Source organism: Salvelinus alpinus, chromosome 5 (assembly GCF_045679555.1).
Source record: "Salvelinus alpinus chromosome 5, SLU_Salpinus.1, whole genome shotgun sequence".
Classification (NCBI taxonomy): Eukaryota; Metazoa; Chordata; class Actinopteri; order Salmoniformes; family Salmonidae; genus Salvelinus; species Salvelinus alpinus.
This window is the reverse complement of record NC_092090.1, coordinates 38,609,879-38,623,158: the sequence shown is the minus strand read 5'-3', so window position 1 is coordinate 38,623,158 and position 13,280 is coordinate 38,609,879. Positions and strand designations below refer to the sequence as shown.

The following is a 13,280-nucleotide window of genomic DNA, read 5'->3' as shown; positions in this document are numbered from 1 at the left end:
AAATACATTTAACAATTTAGCATGTCTTTGCAGGGTAACTCTTATTTTGAAGAAAGAAATGCGCGATCGTCCTGCCAGCATAATATCCTACTGCTGAGAGAACGGTAATGTGATGCTGCTCCTGCTGCTGCTGTCAGGCATCGGCGGCGCAGGCGCAGAGTGCACGAATGAAGAATAACGTGCTTTTTTTGGGTTGTTTTTACACGGCTGTGGTGAGTAGCCAAAAAGTGACCAGCCAAGTACTGTGTGCCTACAGTAAAAATGCATGAATGATCAGTACTATGGACGTGGTCTTCAATAATCCAATGAGTTTGTAAAATAACATTGTGAAATGTCTATTTAATTTAAATGCAATTATTTGCAATCAATGGTAAACAAATTAATATATATTTAATGGCATTATGCTCCATGTGTAGACATGCAGCGAATCTGTTAGCCTTAGTAAAGGCTGTCGCACTGCACATTTGCAAATTTCATGTTTAGCAAACAACTCAAATGAATGTGTTCATTGGTCCACAATGGGCCCTAACATCATATTTTTCTTAAACGTATCAAAGTCAAGATTGTGGAAAACAGCGAGCACAGCAAATGTGCGTTATCCTTCGCCTTGTCGCACAGTGGAGATAAACATTTGGCCACGACTTGTTGCTATGCAACCGTAACGCCACCCGCCAGATTCAGCACCACAAAATGTCTGAAAGAAGAATGCATGCGGTGAGTCAATGTATTGTTTTAAACAACTAGCTAATTACAGTATTACACTGCTAAAAAACGTTAACATACCCATTCACAAGTTAAATACAAGAAGAAATAACTAGCTATAGCCACCTTTATGTGTCCTAGCTATATCACTGTTTAAGATCTAAGTTAGCTAACTGCTAGCTAGATAGTTAGCATGCTAGTTAAAACTGTAACGTTTTATTATACGCTGTCTGACTTTCAATGAAAGCGTTGTTCCTTTGAAATGTTATATGCCTGTTGGCTAAAAGAACCAACAACTACTATATTTTTAATGAGCTACCTAACTTACTACATTTGTTTATTTAGCCCAAAAGACCCATGTCATCCAAGGCAGAAAGGTCTCAAGGAGGAAGATCTGTGAGACGTCCAGCCTCTGTCCCCTCAAAGAAACCATCCACGATAGACCTACTTGCTAAAGAGGAGGAATACAAGTGAGGTTCCTTGCCCAAACATCTGTGCCCATTGCCAAACATCTGTTGAGTCAATGTAAACTGTATCATATGAGATGCTGTAACCAGATGGCGATAGTAATAAAAAAATGCATATTTCTCCCATTCCAGATGTATAAATGCAGAGCAGGAGGCAAAAACAGCTGAACTAGCAAGGCAAGCCGAACAGGTTATGGTAAGTGGTTTAGTTAAGATAGCTACCTGGCCAATTGACACACTTCAGAACAACATAAAACATTCATTTTTAGACATATTTGTTTTATTTAAACTTTTTGTCCTGGTTGTTTTTTCTTAATTTTTTTCAGCGTGACCAAAATTAAGTCTTGTCAAAGCCAATCTCTTTCCACCTTGATGTTGAAATTGAGGATGAGGAGGAGGATTTCAGGTAATAAAATATTGCATTGCTCAAAACGTATAGCATTTCAGTGTAGTAGACTGGATAAGAATATATGAGAACCGCCTATAATACAAATGTATTTGTCTTTAGGAATGTGAACATGCTGGAATCTTCAGTTATGAAGCCCACTTCTAAGGTGCAGTATTCAATTCAGTTTGATATGTAAAATGTAACAGCTCAGAGACACAAATGTAATGTAATCAGTTAGTAAAACTGGGGGAGAATTTCAATTGTATTTCCTTGATTCCTCGCGTCCTCTTCAAACCCCATTGGATGAGAAGGTCAGAGGGGCGGAACTTCTGACCTTCTCATCCAATGGGTTTTGAGAAGGAGGCGAGGAATTAAGGAAATGCAATTGAAATTCTCCCTAAGTCATATTTCCATTGCTCAGGTAATGACAAAGAAAAGGGTCACATCAAAATCCAATTCACAAAACAGACCTGGAAACCAGAGAAAAACACAGTAAGAATGTTATCCTTGTCACAAACGTTTGCACAAATATCTATTGGAAACATTGGAAGATTGTGAAAGGTAATGGCTTAATGAGTGTCCAGCGTTGTTGATCTTCAGTTCCTTATGTTTGTTATGACTTTTTCAACTTTTTGTTTGAATTGTATTTTGTTTATTTGTTATTTTATTTCAGAACAACAAAGGCATCTGCAGTTGATGATGTTGTGGTTCTTGAAGATTGTGTGGATTTTTCCTTGGCTAAAACAATACGTAGACATTGAGGGGAAGCTGGATGATGGAGATACTCATGACAATCTTATGGAAGACATCATGCCCGGTGTTGGGGATGAGATGGGATCAGGTGAATTCTGATTTCATTTATTACACTTTCTGTGGCTTTCTCACACATTCACATCTGGAGCACAAGAATGGATCTTTGCAAAAACATTCATTACAAAAAAATAAGTTATTTATCAGAGTTCCAGAATATCAATTGTTTCAGCCTTAGTTCATCGAGCTTCTCGCATATCCTAAAAATTATATAATTCTTTATGTAACTTTTTTGGGTGTGCTGTGTTTTAGATGGACAGATCCGTTTTCTCAAAGCAAAACTTTGTGTAAAGCAAGAAGAATTTAACCGGCTATCATATGAGTGCAACAAAAAGGTAATGATAGAAATATGAGAGATGGAAATTAGGTATATTTTTGAGTAAAATGTAACATTGAAACAAGAATAAAACATGTATTTGTTCTAGGATTATGCCAACAGTAGTTTAAGCACCAGCATAAAGGAGGTCGAGGAGGCTCGAGCAGGACTACAGAAGACCACAAACATTCAGCAAACCCAGATAGAGAAACACAGAGCTTTAGCAGAGGAGTCAAACAGAAAAGGTGATGGGCTCCAGCAACAAGTAACTGCTCTACAGAAGGTGGGTGTCGAGGATAAAACAGTTATTACATTGATTATCTTTCTAGTTAGTCATTTGGTAATATTAAACAGCACATATTGTAACCATGAAAGTCCATAAACAGTGACTGAGAGAAACCTAGATGTGTATAGACAGCAGTTGAGATAGCTGTTAATGTCTTATTGCTGAATGGGGAGGGGGACATTATACAGCTTAGACAAGGTTGTTAATAAAGGATGAAATCAACACCTCAGCAGGGAAATGCCTGGCATGGCCTCATTAACATGATCAGCCTGTAAGGTGAACCTCTCCTGCAGCTGGCGATAGTACGGCGCTCATATGACAGATATCTTTTGAATTCAGAGAAATCCCACATTACATATTGAATAGTGAACTTTGTTTGTACTGAATGAGCTAAAGATGAAGTAGTACAACATATAAATATTAATTGGGGCGGCAGGTAGCCTAGTGGTTAGTGTTGGACTAGTAACCAAAAGGTTGCAAGATTGAATCCCCGAGCTGACAAAGTAAAAATCTGTCGTTCTGCCCCTGAATAAGGCAGTTAACCCACTGTTCCTAGGCCGTCATTGAAAATAAGAATTTGTTCTTAACTGACTTGCCTAGTTAAATAAAGGTAAATAAAAAATCCCTACACCATCACAGTCCCTATTGTTCCATAAGGTGTATTTTTACCTGCCTTTTAAATCATATTCTACTGCTTGCATCAGTTACCTGATGTGGAATAGAGTTCCATGTAGTCATAGCTCAATGTAGTACTGTGCGCCTCCCATAGTCTGTTCTAGACTTGGGGACTGTGAAGAGACCTCTGATGGCATGAGTGTCCGAGCTGTGTGCTAGTATTTTAAACAGACAGCTCGGTATATTGAGCTTGTCAACACCTCTTACAAAAACAAGTAATGATGAAGTCAATCTCTATTCCACTTTGAGCCATGAGATTGAGATGCATGTCATTAATGTTAGCTCTCCGTGTACTTTTAAGGGACAGTTGTGCTGCCCTGTTCTGAGCCAATTGCAATTTTCCCCAACTCCCTCTTTGTGGCACCTGACCACTGTCGTGTCTTTGGCTATGCCGGATTAAGTGATATGACATGCTATTCTATAAAATAATTTCTCTGTAATTAATATTACCTGATTAAGATAACCATGTAAATGTAATTAACTAGAAAGTCGGGGCACCACAAAATAATTTTTATAGAGCTGTTATCTTCCGAATAAACTCTTAAAGACCTGGTAATCTTTTACCTCAATAGCAGTAAATATTTAATCGTCGCCTTATTCAGTCTCATCTGAAAGTTGTAAATTCTTGGTTATCTTCACAAACCCTGGTTAACAAGTTGAATCAGCAATACAACATTTGGTTTAATTATTTATTTACTAAATACCTAAATAATCACACAGAATTACATCTACCCAGAATGGATCATACATTGATTACAAATTATGTCATAAAGGAAAACATCCCTAGTGGACGGAACAGATATGACGGCTGGTTACACAAAGAAAGGGGGCTGGGTTTTGAATGAAAGAGCGGGAAGACTGAGTAACAAAAGGGAGAAGCTATGCTATCGTAAATACAGAGTCTTATGCATTCTAAATAACCGCCCATTTGGAAAAAGGAAAATGCAATAAATATTTACTCTGAGCTGCGCTTCAATAGGTCGGTCGTAGATGGAAGGCTGGGATGCCCAGCAGGGATCTCTTGTCCTCTGAAGAATGTCTCTGGTGGTAAACTGGATACGTTGTAGTATCGTTGTGTGTGTTAGATTGAATACGTCGTTCGTCCTTTCCTAGCCCACGTTTACAGCGGCTGCTGCTAACTCAACGGCTAGGAGGTATCACTTCTGGAGTGAATAAGAGTTCAAAGTTCATACCAAGTTGCCATACTTTTAAGCTCATGCTATATTCTGGCTGGTATAGTTGAAATCCTTTCGGCGTGTCGATCGTCACCTTCACATTGAACACAATGCTAATTTCGTTAGGTTATTATCTGAGCCCTTTTAACGTAGGACCGTCGTCCTCACGTCCTCGGAACAGCAAGTTGAATTTTCCTCAACGGGTTTATATAGTGGTGAAAGAAGGGCGTGTTTCATAGTTTACAACCAAATTCTGTTCACTTGGGTGGGGCCTCTGAGTGAGCAGAGTTTCTCTATGACAAACCATTCTCTCATTTAAGAAGCTAAAATTACATTTAATCTTTTCACAAATACTTTCATATTTAAACATTTAAATTGCACAACAATTCCATGTGAATCTGATAACTAGAATGTGTCGACTTTCCAAGATACAGTTTATGTCATCCTGTCATTAGTAGTAATATCTCAGACAACAACTGATCTGAGATCATATTCATTAAGTACAAACGCATATTTTCAACTGGTTGGATTACCGAAATATGGTTCCGTTTCCCACCTTTCGATGTTACCAGACTCTATATTACAAAGGCTTTACAAGAGTCAACTCTATAAAGTAGAGAGAGAGAAAAGGGGAAAGGTATTTATGGGGGTCATAAACCTCCCCCAACAGGCCAACGTCATGACACCACACTACTGAACAGTAGTCTAGGTGCGACAAAACTAGGGCCTGTTGGACCTTCCTTGTTGATAGTGTTGTTAAGAAGGTAGAGCAGCGCTTTATTATGGACAGACTTCTCCCCATCTTAGCTACTGTTGTATCCTTATGTTTGTTTTGACCATGACAGTTTACAATCCAGGGTTAGAAAGCAGTTTAGTTACCTCAACTTGCTCAATTTCCACATTATTCATTACGAGACGCAGTTGAGGTTTAGTGAATGATTTGTCCCAAATACAATGCTTTTAGTTCTGGAAATATTTAGGTCTAGCTTATTCCTTGCTACCCATTCTGAAACTAACCGCAGCTCTTTAAGTGTTGCAGTCATTTCAGTCGCTGTAGTAGCTGACGAGTATAGTGTTGAGTCATCCGCATACATAGACACACTGGCCTTACTCAAAGCCAGTGGCATGTCGTTAGTAAAGATTGAACAAAAGCATGGGACCTGGTCAGTTTGACATGGAAAGAGCAGGTGTTCCTAATGTTTTGTACACTTAGTGTATGTCCACTCCCAAAGAAAAGAAGAATGAATGGTTGATGGCTTCCTATTGCTTAGTCACAAAAATTATCGGTTTAAATCATAACTATTCACATTTAATTTCTGAAATATAAAATTAATAAGTAAATGTGATGACAGTCAGTTTTTGTAGCTATCTAACCAAATATTACCATTATCATTACAGTGCTTTTGAAAATGTGTGTTGGTGCGCTATAAAAACGTTACACAAAATTATTTTACTGATTTAGCTTGCCCCCGTGTGTGTTTAACAAAGGAAATCGAGGGTTTGAAGAGAGCACAAAAACAGGCAGCAACCAATCACAGTGCCGTAGAGGTAAGACTGAACAGAGTGTCAGAGGAAGTTGAGAGGTCCAAGACACAACTGACCAAACTCGAGCAGACGAGCAAGGTAAATTAAACCACCTATCAGTGCATATAGTGATCACATCAATCATTTACACTAAATTGTATTGATAGTGACATGCTATTAGTATAGTTCAGATTTTGGTTTTCAAGTTTTGCTTCTGTCACTTGTATAACCCAGGTTAAATAAACGTGTTTTATGTCTATCCTTTCCAAAAGGACACAGCAGACCAGGAGCATAAAAAAATAAAGACATTAAAAGCCAAAAACAAGAAGCTGGAAAAGCAAAAAGCTGAACTGATAGTGGGTTTTAAAAAACAACTCAAACTGATTGATATACTGAAAAGGCACAAAGTCCTCATATTAAATGCAAGTAATTATTACAAGGCAGTATCATTATTGGTATTTCTCCTTATCAAACTGACATATTTTTCCTCTTGCTTGAGCAAATGCATTTAGAAGCTGCCAAGATGTTGTCATTTACAGAATAGGGATTCATGAAAGCTCTTGACTGGGGGAAATCATAAAGCAATACTGAAAAATGTATGTAATACAATCCTGCTTGCCTTGAATGTATTCTTATGGTTAGCAACAACATTGATTATGTGTCCTTTAATATTGTGTGGAAGTTATTGTTCATTTATACAGAATATATTTGTAATGCAGTTGTATTTTAAAAGTTTACCATTTTATTACAATAATGGGTTAAATCAATTTAAACTGTAGTTGCATTATCACCTAATAAAGGAAATGGTGTAGTTATTTTTATTACCAAATGACTTACACTGAAAATTGCTGCACCTCCATGTTAGGATTTAAGGTGTGGTGATATGCAGCTAGTGGGATACAAATTAGTCTTTGCAAATTAATACATTTTTGAGTACACCATCACCATAAGAAATCCACCATTTGATACACACACAAAAAAACACTAGACAGCATCTACCCAATAATGCCATCTAGTGGTGTAGTATAGGAAGTGGTTATTCATCATCTCCCCAGCCCTCTTCATCAAAGATGTCGGCCTGGCGCTTTTGGAAATTGCTTCTGAAGTCCTCATCAAAGTGTTCAAGGTCATCTTCCCGGAATATGCCCTTAACATTTGAAAATAACAGTCAGTTTCAAAAGTGGGATCTTCCTGGAGCAACATTGCATCAAAATACTTTTTTAAAGAATTTGGACAGCCAATGAGTTTAAAGAAAAACACAAAGAAAACACTTGCAGTTGAACTAAAAACTAAGACAACCTCCTCTCCCTTACCTTAGGTAGATAGCCCAGAAGTTTTGTGGCATGGAGTTTGAGAAGGCTTTGCCTTTCCTCCTCAATGATCTGTCGACGCAATGTCTCCCTCTCCTGTTCCATTGCTCTTTCTTCAGCCTCACGTTCCTTGGGAAGAGAGATCAAACTTACATTCAACAAATGTTCCTTAAGGTACCTACCTCTGAGGCAGACAAAACAGTGTTAAACAGAAAAGCTTCAGTTACAATAACACCACTTTGATGTTGATAAAGAGTGCATAAGTGTTCATGATAAGAGCAATATACTGTACCTTGTCAGCCAGGTACTGCTGTCTCCTGTCCTCCAGCAGTTTCTCCACAGCCCTCTTGTGCTCAAGCTGCTTCATGCGACGTTTCTGGGCATTCATCTGCTCTATGCGGTCGTCCTCAGCAAACTTGGCCATCATCATCTGCCTGAAGGCCTCCTCCTCCACCTTCTCAGCCTGCCTCCGCATTTCCTTGAAGGCTATTTGCTCTTGGCAGGTCTGCTGCAACTCCAGCCTCTGTCTGATTCTCTTCTCCATATCTTCCTGTTAACCCATTTAAAAAGGGTTGAATCCTCTAAAGGTGGTTTGGAAATTTAGGAAATTATAAAATGTGGAAATGCTTGCTTACGATTTGTTTCTGCCTTGCAGCTTCGGCTTGCTCCTCCAGACAAAGCTCTTCACGAACACGCTCCATCTCGTCACGCTGCTGCCTCTCCATTTCAATCTTCTCAGTGAGCTAGAAGAAAGACATTCCTCAATAGCCATCAATATTGTTGTAATAATTTCTCACTTTGTCCAAAAAAAAGACTAGAACATATTCTTAACTATGAATATAGCCAAGAGTTTCGCAAATTATGTGACTTTTCTCCCTCTTACCATCTGGTGAAGATGTTCTTTTGCCTGCTCTCGTTCTCTGACTTTCTCCATTCTGCTCTTCTCCTTATGCTGCTGGTAACTGGCAAATTCCAGGATGCGTCTGTTCTCAGCCTCCATCTTCTCCCGCTCCATCAGTCTCCACTCAGTCTGCTGGCTCTTGAACTCCTCTATGTACCTTTGAGTGGCTGTTATCTTTTCCAGTCTTAACTGCCTCTCCCTGCAAAAAAGGTAATTCGATTTCATTATATACTGATTACTTGATCAAGCAGGAAACTTAACCAAATTGTGAAAACAGACTGCCACTGTCCACTCACATTTGATCCTCCTCATAGATCTTCCTGACGATTTCGTCAACCATGAGTTTCTCCTTGAGGAACTCCTCATAAGCCTCCTGTCTCTTGTGCTCTTTCTCCTCCAGCTGCTGTTCCAGCTCCTGCTGGTACTGCACCACCTCCTCGTAGCGCTTATGGTCTTGCTTCTCCTGCTCCATAGAGGCCCGCTCATGCTCGCTCTTCATCTTACGAGCAATATCAGCCTCCTGGCGCTAATGAGAAAAATATGGATTCACAAAAAGCACAACCAACAAGTGTTTTGGTTCAAGTCTCAAATATCCCTTCTACCCTGGGAAAGGACATTTATGAACTTACCACTGTCTCATATCTCATAGACTCCTTTTCAGCAATCTGTGCAGCCCTCTCCCGGTTTAGGTATGCAGACTTGAGCTGCCCCTCCAACTCACGGAGTTCAACACTAAAATTAAAGAGGAAACATTAACAGCAACATAAAACATCCATCCTGCAACAACTATGGACAGATTATTGTTGATACACTAACCCTAGGATTTTTATTAAAGTCTGAAAGGCACTTTCCCATCGGGCAAGTCAAGAGTATTTTTGGGTTGACCGAAGATTATGATCACTTGCCTGAAAATGTAAATTAGCTATTTACATGCAGCAGTTCCATATAGTGCCTGCCTTTCCTCTACACATAGAGGAATCAGAAAGATCAATACTGAAATTTGCGGTATTTTGGTTGTTATCAGTATAAAAGAAATCTCAGAGCAGGCTCAACTTGCCCAACTGCCATAAATTGACTGTCTTTCAGTTTTAGGCTACTGGAATTCGTTGCAGTTGCCCAATGGGGCAACCTCAGAGCAGGTGCAACTGCTCAGTTCACTTGACCCAGGCAATAGGAGGGCAACCCTTAATGTCAATCTCTGCCAAGCCCCTCATGTTGGGACTTACCTGTTCTCTTTTATATATTGCCTCATTTTTACATCTCTAAGCTTTTCATAGCTGATGCGGGCCAGTTCTTGTGCCATTCTCTCCTCTTGTTGCAGTTGCTTTTCCTTGTATATTCTCTCCTCCTCTGCCTGTAAGAGTCAGATGAAGCAAGGAATTACTTTTAGGACCAGTTTCCCTGACACAGATGAAGCCTAGTTGTCGTTTAAGCAGGTACTTTTCATGAATGCTGTATGAAAGCGATACCTTGATGAGAGCATCCTCAATTTGGCTTTCGTGCAGCTCGTCTTGCACCTTGCGTAGGTATCGCTTCTTTTCAAGTCTCTCCTCACTCATTACATTGGCTTGCATTTGTCTGTCCTTAGTGATGCGTTTTGTCTGGTCTTCTCGTTGCTCTTCCTGCCGTCGAAATTCCGAAATCACCCTCTGCTGTTGACTGTGCGTCATGTTGCGCCGCTGGCTCATTGAAGCCTTGAGGAAAGACCGCATTAGTTAATTTTGGTCAATGTATCAAGCAAATACATACTGGCTACTACCAGTGGTTATAATAAAATGTAAATAAACTTGAGTACCACTCAAGCTAGCCTGGCTTACTTAGCACTAACAGCTAGGTCAGGGGTTTTCAAAGTGGGGTCTGTGGACCCGATCAAAATATTATTATTACAATTTATCCTTTTTTTAATGAATATTGCTAGCACTAACAGAATCAACCAATTTTATACAAGGAATCTGTGTAAGTTTAGAGGGTGCAATACAATGTAATATCATGAATCGCTATTGATGCTCTTAATAATAGTCCGGCCGTGCACTGCAGTAATAGTAAAACTGCTTGTATCCTATCTTTTTTTTAATCGCACTGTATGTAGGAGTTGTGTTCTGGTAGTCTGATGGGTCTATCACAAAATTGGTTCCCGACTCAAACAAGTTTGACGTTCAGGAGCCTCAGAGCTAGCTAGGCATATTAACTAAAGTTGGCTCGTTCTCAGCTAACATTAGCTGACGTTAGCTAACGACGTTAACCATCGAATAGCTAGATAATTTTCATGGAAAACACAATTAAACATAATCTACAGCCAAGTAATTTACCATCATTGCGTGGAGCTGTTGCAAGCCTCTCGTTGATTTGTATATTTTACCAGGCAGAAATGTAATAATCTTCTTCATCTACCACTTTGCTCCATTTGTTTTGCTTCCAGTCGTCTTGGTAACATCGCGCCTTTTGTGCCTAACAATAAACTCGAATGTAATTGGTTAAAAAGTCCGTTAGGGAAGACGGGAGGACCAAAGGTAACGTTACAGGTACTGCGCAGAATCAGTTAAGTTATTGACACAATTGTTGTTCAGAAACGTCAGACAACATATCACCCACACACAAGTCTCTCCCATGCTTAGTCCCCCTCCAAAATATCTAAATACAATATAGTTTGTACAATGGATATCTATGTATTTTGTAGTTTAATTTAAAAAAAGATGGACATTAATAATAGGATTAGGGCGGTCCAGTTAAAAACTCTGGAGAAATTATTTTAGAAAAGTATTCAATTGGCAGGTCCTTAAGGTTGGGCCTGATATTACTTGATTTCAGACTACTGGTATATAAAAGTTAGAATTTACCCTTCTGATCGATGCTGGGGACAGATGTATTGTCAGTAAAGCTGTCTGAAAGTATTATATTACAATGCCTTAAAGTATTCACATTCCTTGAATTTTTCCAAATGTTGTTGTTACAGCCTAAATGTAAAATAGATTACATTTCGATTTTGTCGTCACTGGCCTACACGCATATCAAAGTGGAATGTTTTTCGAAATTTCTACAAATTAATAAAAAATGTAAAGCTGAAATGTCTTGAGTCAATAATTATTCAATCCCTTTGTTATGGCAAGATTAAAGTTCAGGAGTAAAAATATGCTTCACAAGTCACATAATAAATTACATGGACTCACTCTGTGCAATAAGGTTTAAACATGCTTTTTTAATTACTACCTCATCTCTGTACCCCGCACACATACAATTATCTGTAAGGTCCCTGAGAAAACTGAGGATGGATCAGCAACATCGTAGTTACTCCATAATACTAACCTAACTGACAGTGTGAAAAGAAACATGCATCCTGTTTGCAACAAGGCACTAAAGTAATACTGCAAAAAATGTGGTAAAGCAATTAACTTTCGTCCTGAATACAAAGTGTTATGTTTGGGGCAAATCCAATACAACACTTTACTGAGTACCACTCTCCATATTTTCAAGAATTGTGGTGGTTGCACCATGTTATGCGTATGCTTGTAATTGTTAAGGACTAGGGAGTTTTTCAGGATAAAAAAAAGAAACAGAATGTAGCTAAGCACAGGCAAAATCCTAGAGGAAAACCTGGTTCAGTCTGATTTCCACCAGACGAATTCACCTTTCAGCAGGACAATAATATTAAACACAAAGCCAGATTTACACTGGAGTTGCTTACCAAGACAGTGAATGTTCCTGAGTGGCTGAGTTAACAGTTTTGACGTAAATCTACTTGAAAATCTATGGCAAGACCTGAAATTGGTTGTCTAGCAATGATCAACAACCAATTTGACAGAGCTTGAAGAATTTAGAAAATAAATGGGCAACTGTTGCACAATCCAGGTGAGGTAAAGCTCTTAGAGACTTACCCAGAAAGACTCAGCTGTAATCGCTGCCAAATGTGCTTCTACAAAGTATTGACTCAGGGGTGTGAATTAGATATTTCTGTATTTCATTTGTAACACATTACAAAAAAATCTAAAAACATGTTTTCACTTTGTCATTATGGGGTATTGGGTGAGATTTTATATATATTTAATCCATTTTGAATTCAGGGTGTAAAATAAACAAAATGAGGAATACGTCAAGGGGTATACTTTCTGAAGGTATATCTCCTTGAAGCCTGAAAAATGATGGGGCCATGATATCACTTAATTTCAGAAATGATGGGGCCATGATATCACTTCATTTCAGGTGATCTAAAGGCAATTTTTTTCATTTGGATCCTTTTCACAATGATGCAGGGACCATAATAAACAAACTCTCAGAAGCCTGTCATTTTATCTTGCCTTTACAGCAGGTTTATTCAACGCTTACTCTGTCCGGAGCCTGCTGGTTTTCTGTTCTACCTGATAATTAATTGCACCCACCTTGTGTCCCAGTTCTAAATCAGTCCCTGATTAGAGAACAATGAAAAAAATGCAGTGGAACTGGCTTCGACATCCAGATTTGACTTTGAAGGTTTTACAGGATTTGCATATGCATAGAAGTAAAAAGGGCAACAATCTTTGAGTTTCACTTTTCAAAGTCTCATTTAAACTGTCAAACACTGTCAGCCATAGTTGACATTGACAGCCATTCTATGAAGCTTGTTCCCATTGAGCATCATTAGCTGACATTTGGAACACTTGCAAACAAATACAGATAGAAATGACTGGGGGGTGGGGGCTGTGCATACATGAGGTGTTCTCACTTCACAAGATGGCAATGTTCCTCAAGGTGC

General features: G+C 38.9%; 1 protein-coding gene and 1 pseudogene across 1 annotated transcript; one reads left to right on the top strand and one right to left on the bottom strand.

Moving 5' to 3' along the window:
- Positions 1–539: 539 nt before the first annotated feature.
- On the top strand, positions 540–7,154 carry LOC139576071 (testis-expressed protein 9-like; annotated as a pseudogene).
- Positions 7,066–11,522, bottom strand: mns1 (meiosis-specific nuclear structural 1). Its single transcript, XM_071401720.1, has 10 exons — positions 10,864–11,522; positions 10,024–10,248; positions 9,781–9,908; positions 9,184–9,286; positions 8,851–9,080; positions 8,537–8,753; positions 8,289–8,396; positions 7,946–8,203; positions 7,657–7,782; positions 7,066–7,490 (listed from the first exon to the last, which is right to left on the bottom strand). The coding sequence occupies exons 1-10, from the start codon at positions 10,939–10,941 to the stop codon at positions 7,380–7,382; spliced, it is 1,584 nt and encodes a 527-aa protein (XP_071257821.1). The 5' UTR covers positions 10,942–11,522; the 3' UTR covers positions 7,066–7,379.
- Positions 11,523–13,280: the final 1,758 nt, after the last annotated feature.

Excerpts from the sequence above, each read along its gene's own strand:
- mns1 (XM_071401720.1), bottom strand. The coding sequence starts at position 10,941 with ATGAAGAAGATTATTACATTTCTGCCTGGTAAAATATACAAATCAACG. Across the intron at positions 9,081-9,183 it reads CTATGAGATATGAGACAGTG|CGCCAGGAGGCTGATATTGC; the intron begins GTAAGTTCATAA and ends TTTTCTCATTAG. Across the intron at positions 7,783-7,945 it reads AGCAGTACCTGGCTGACAAG|GAACGTGAGGCTGAAGAAAG; the intron begins GTACAGTATATT and ends TCTCTTCCCAAG.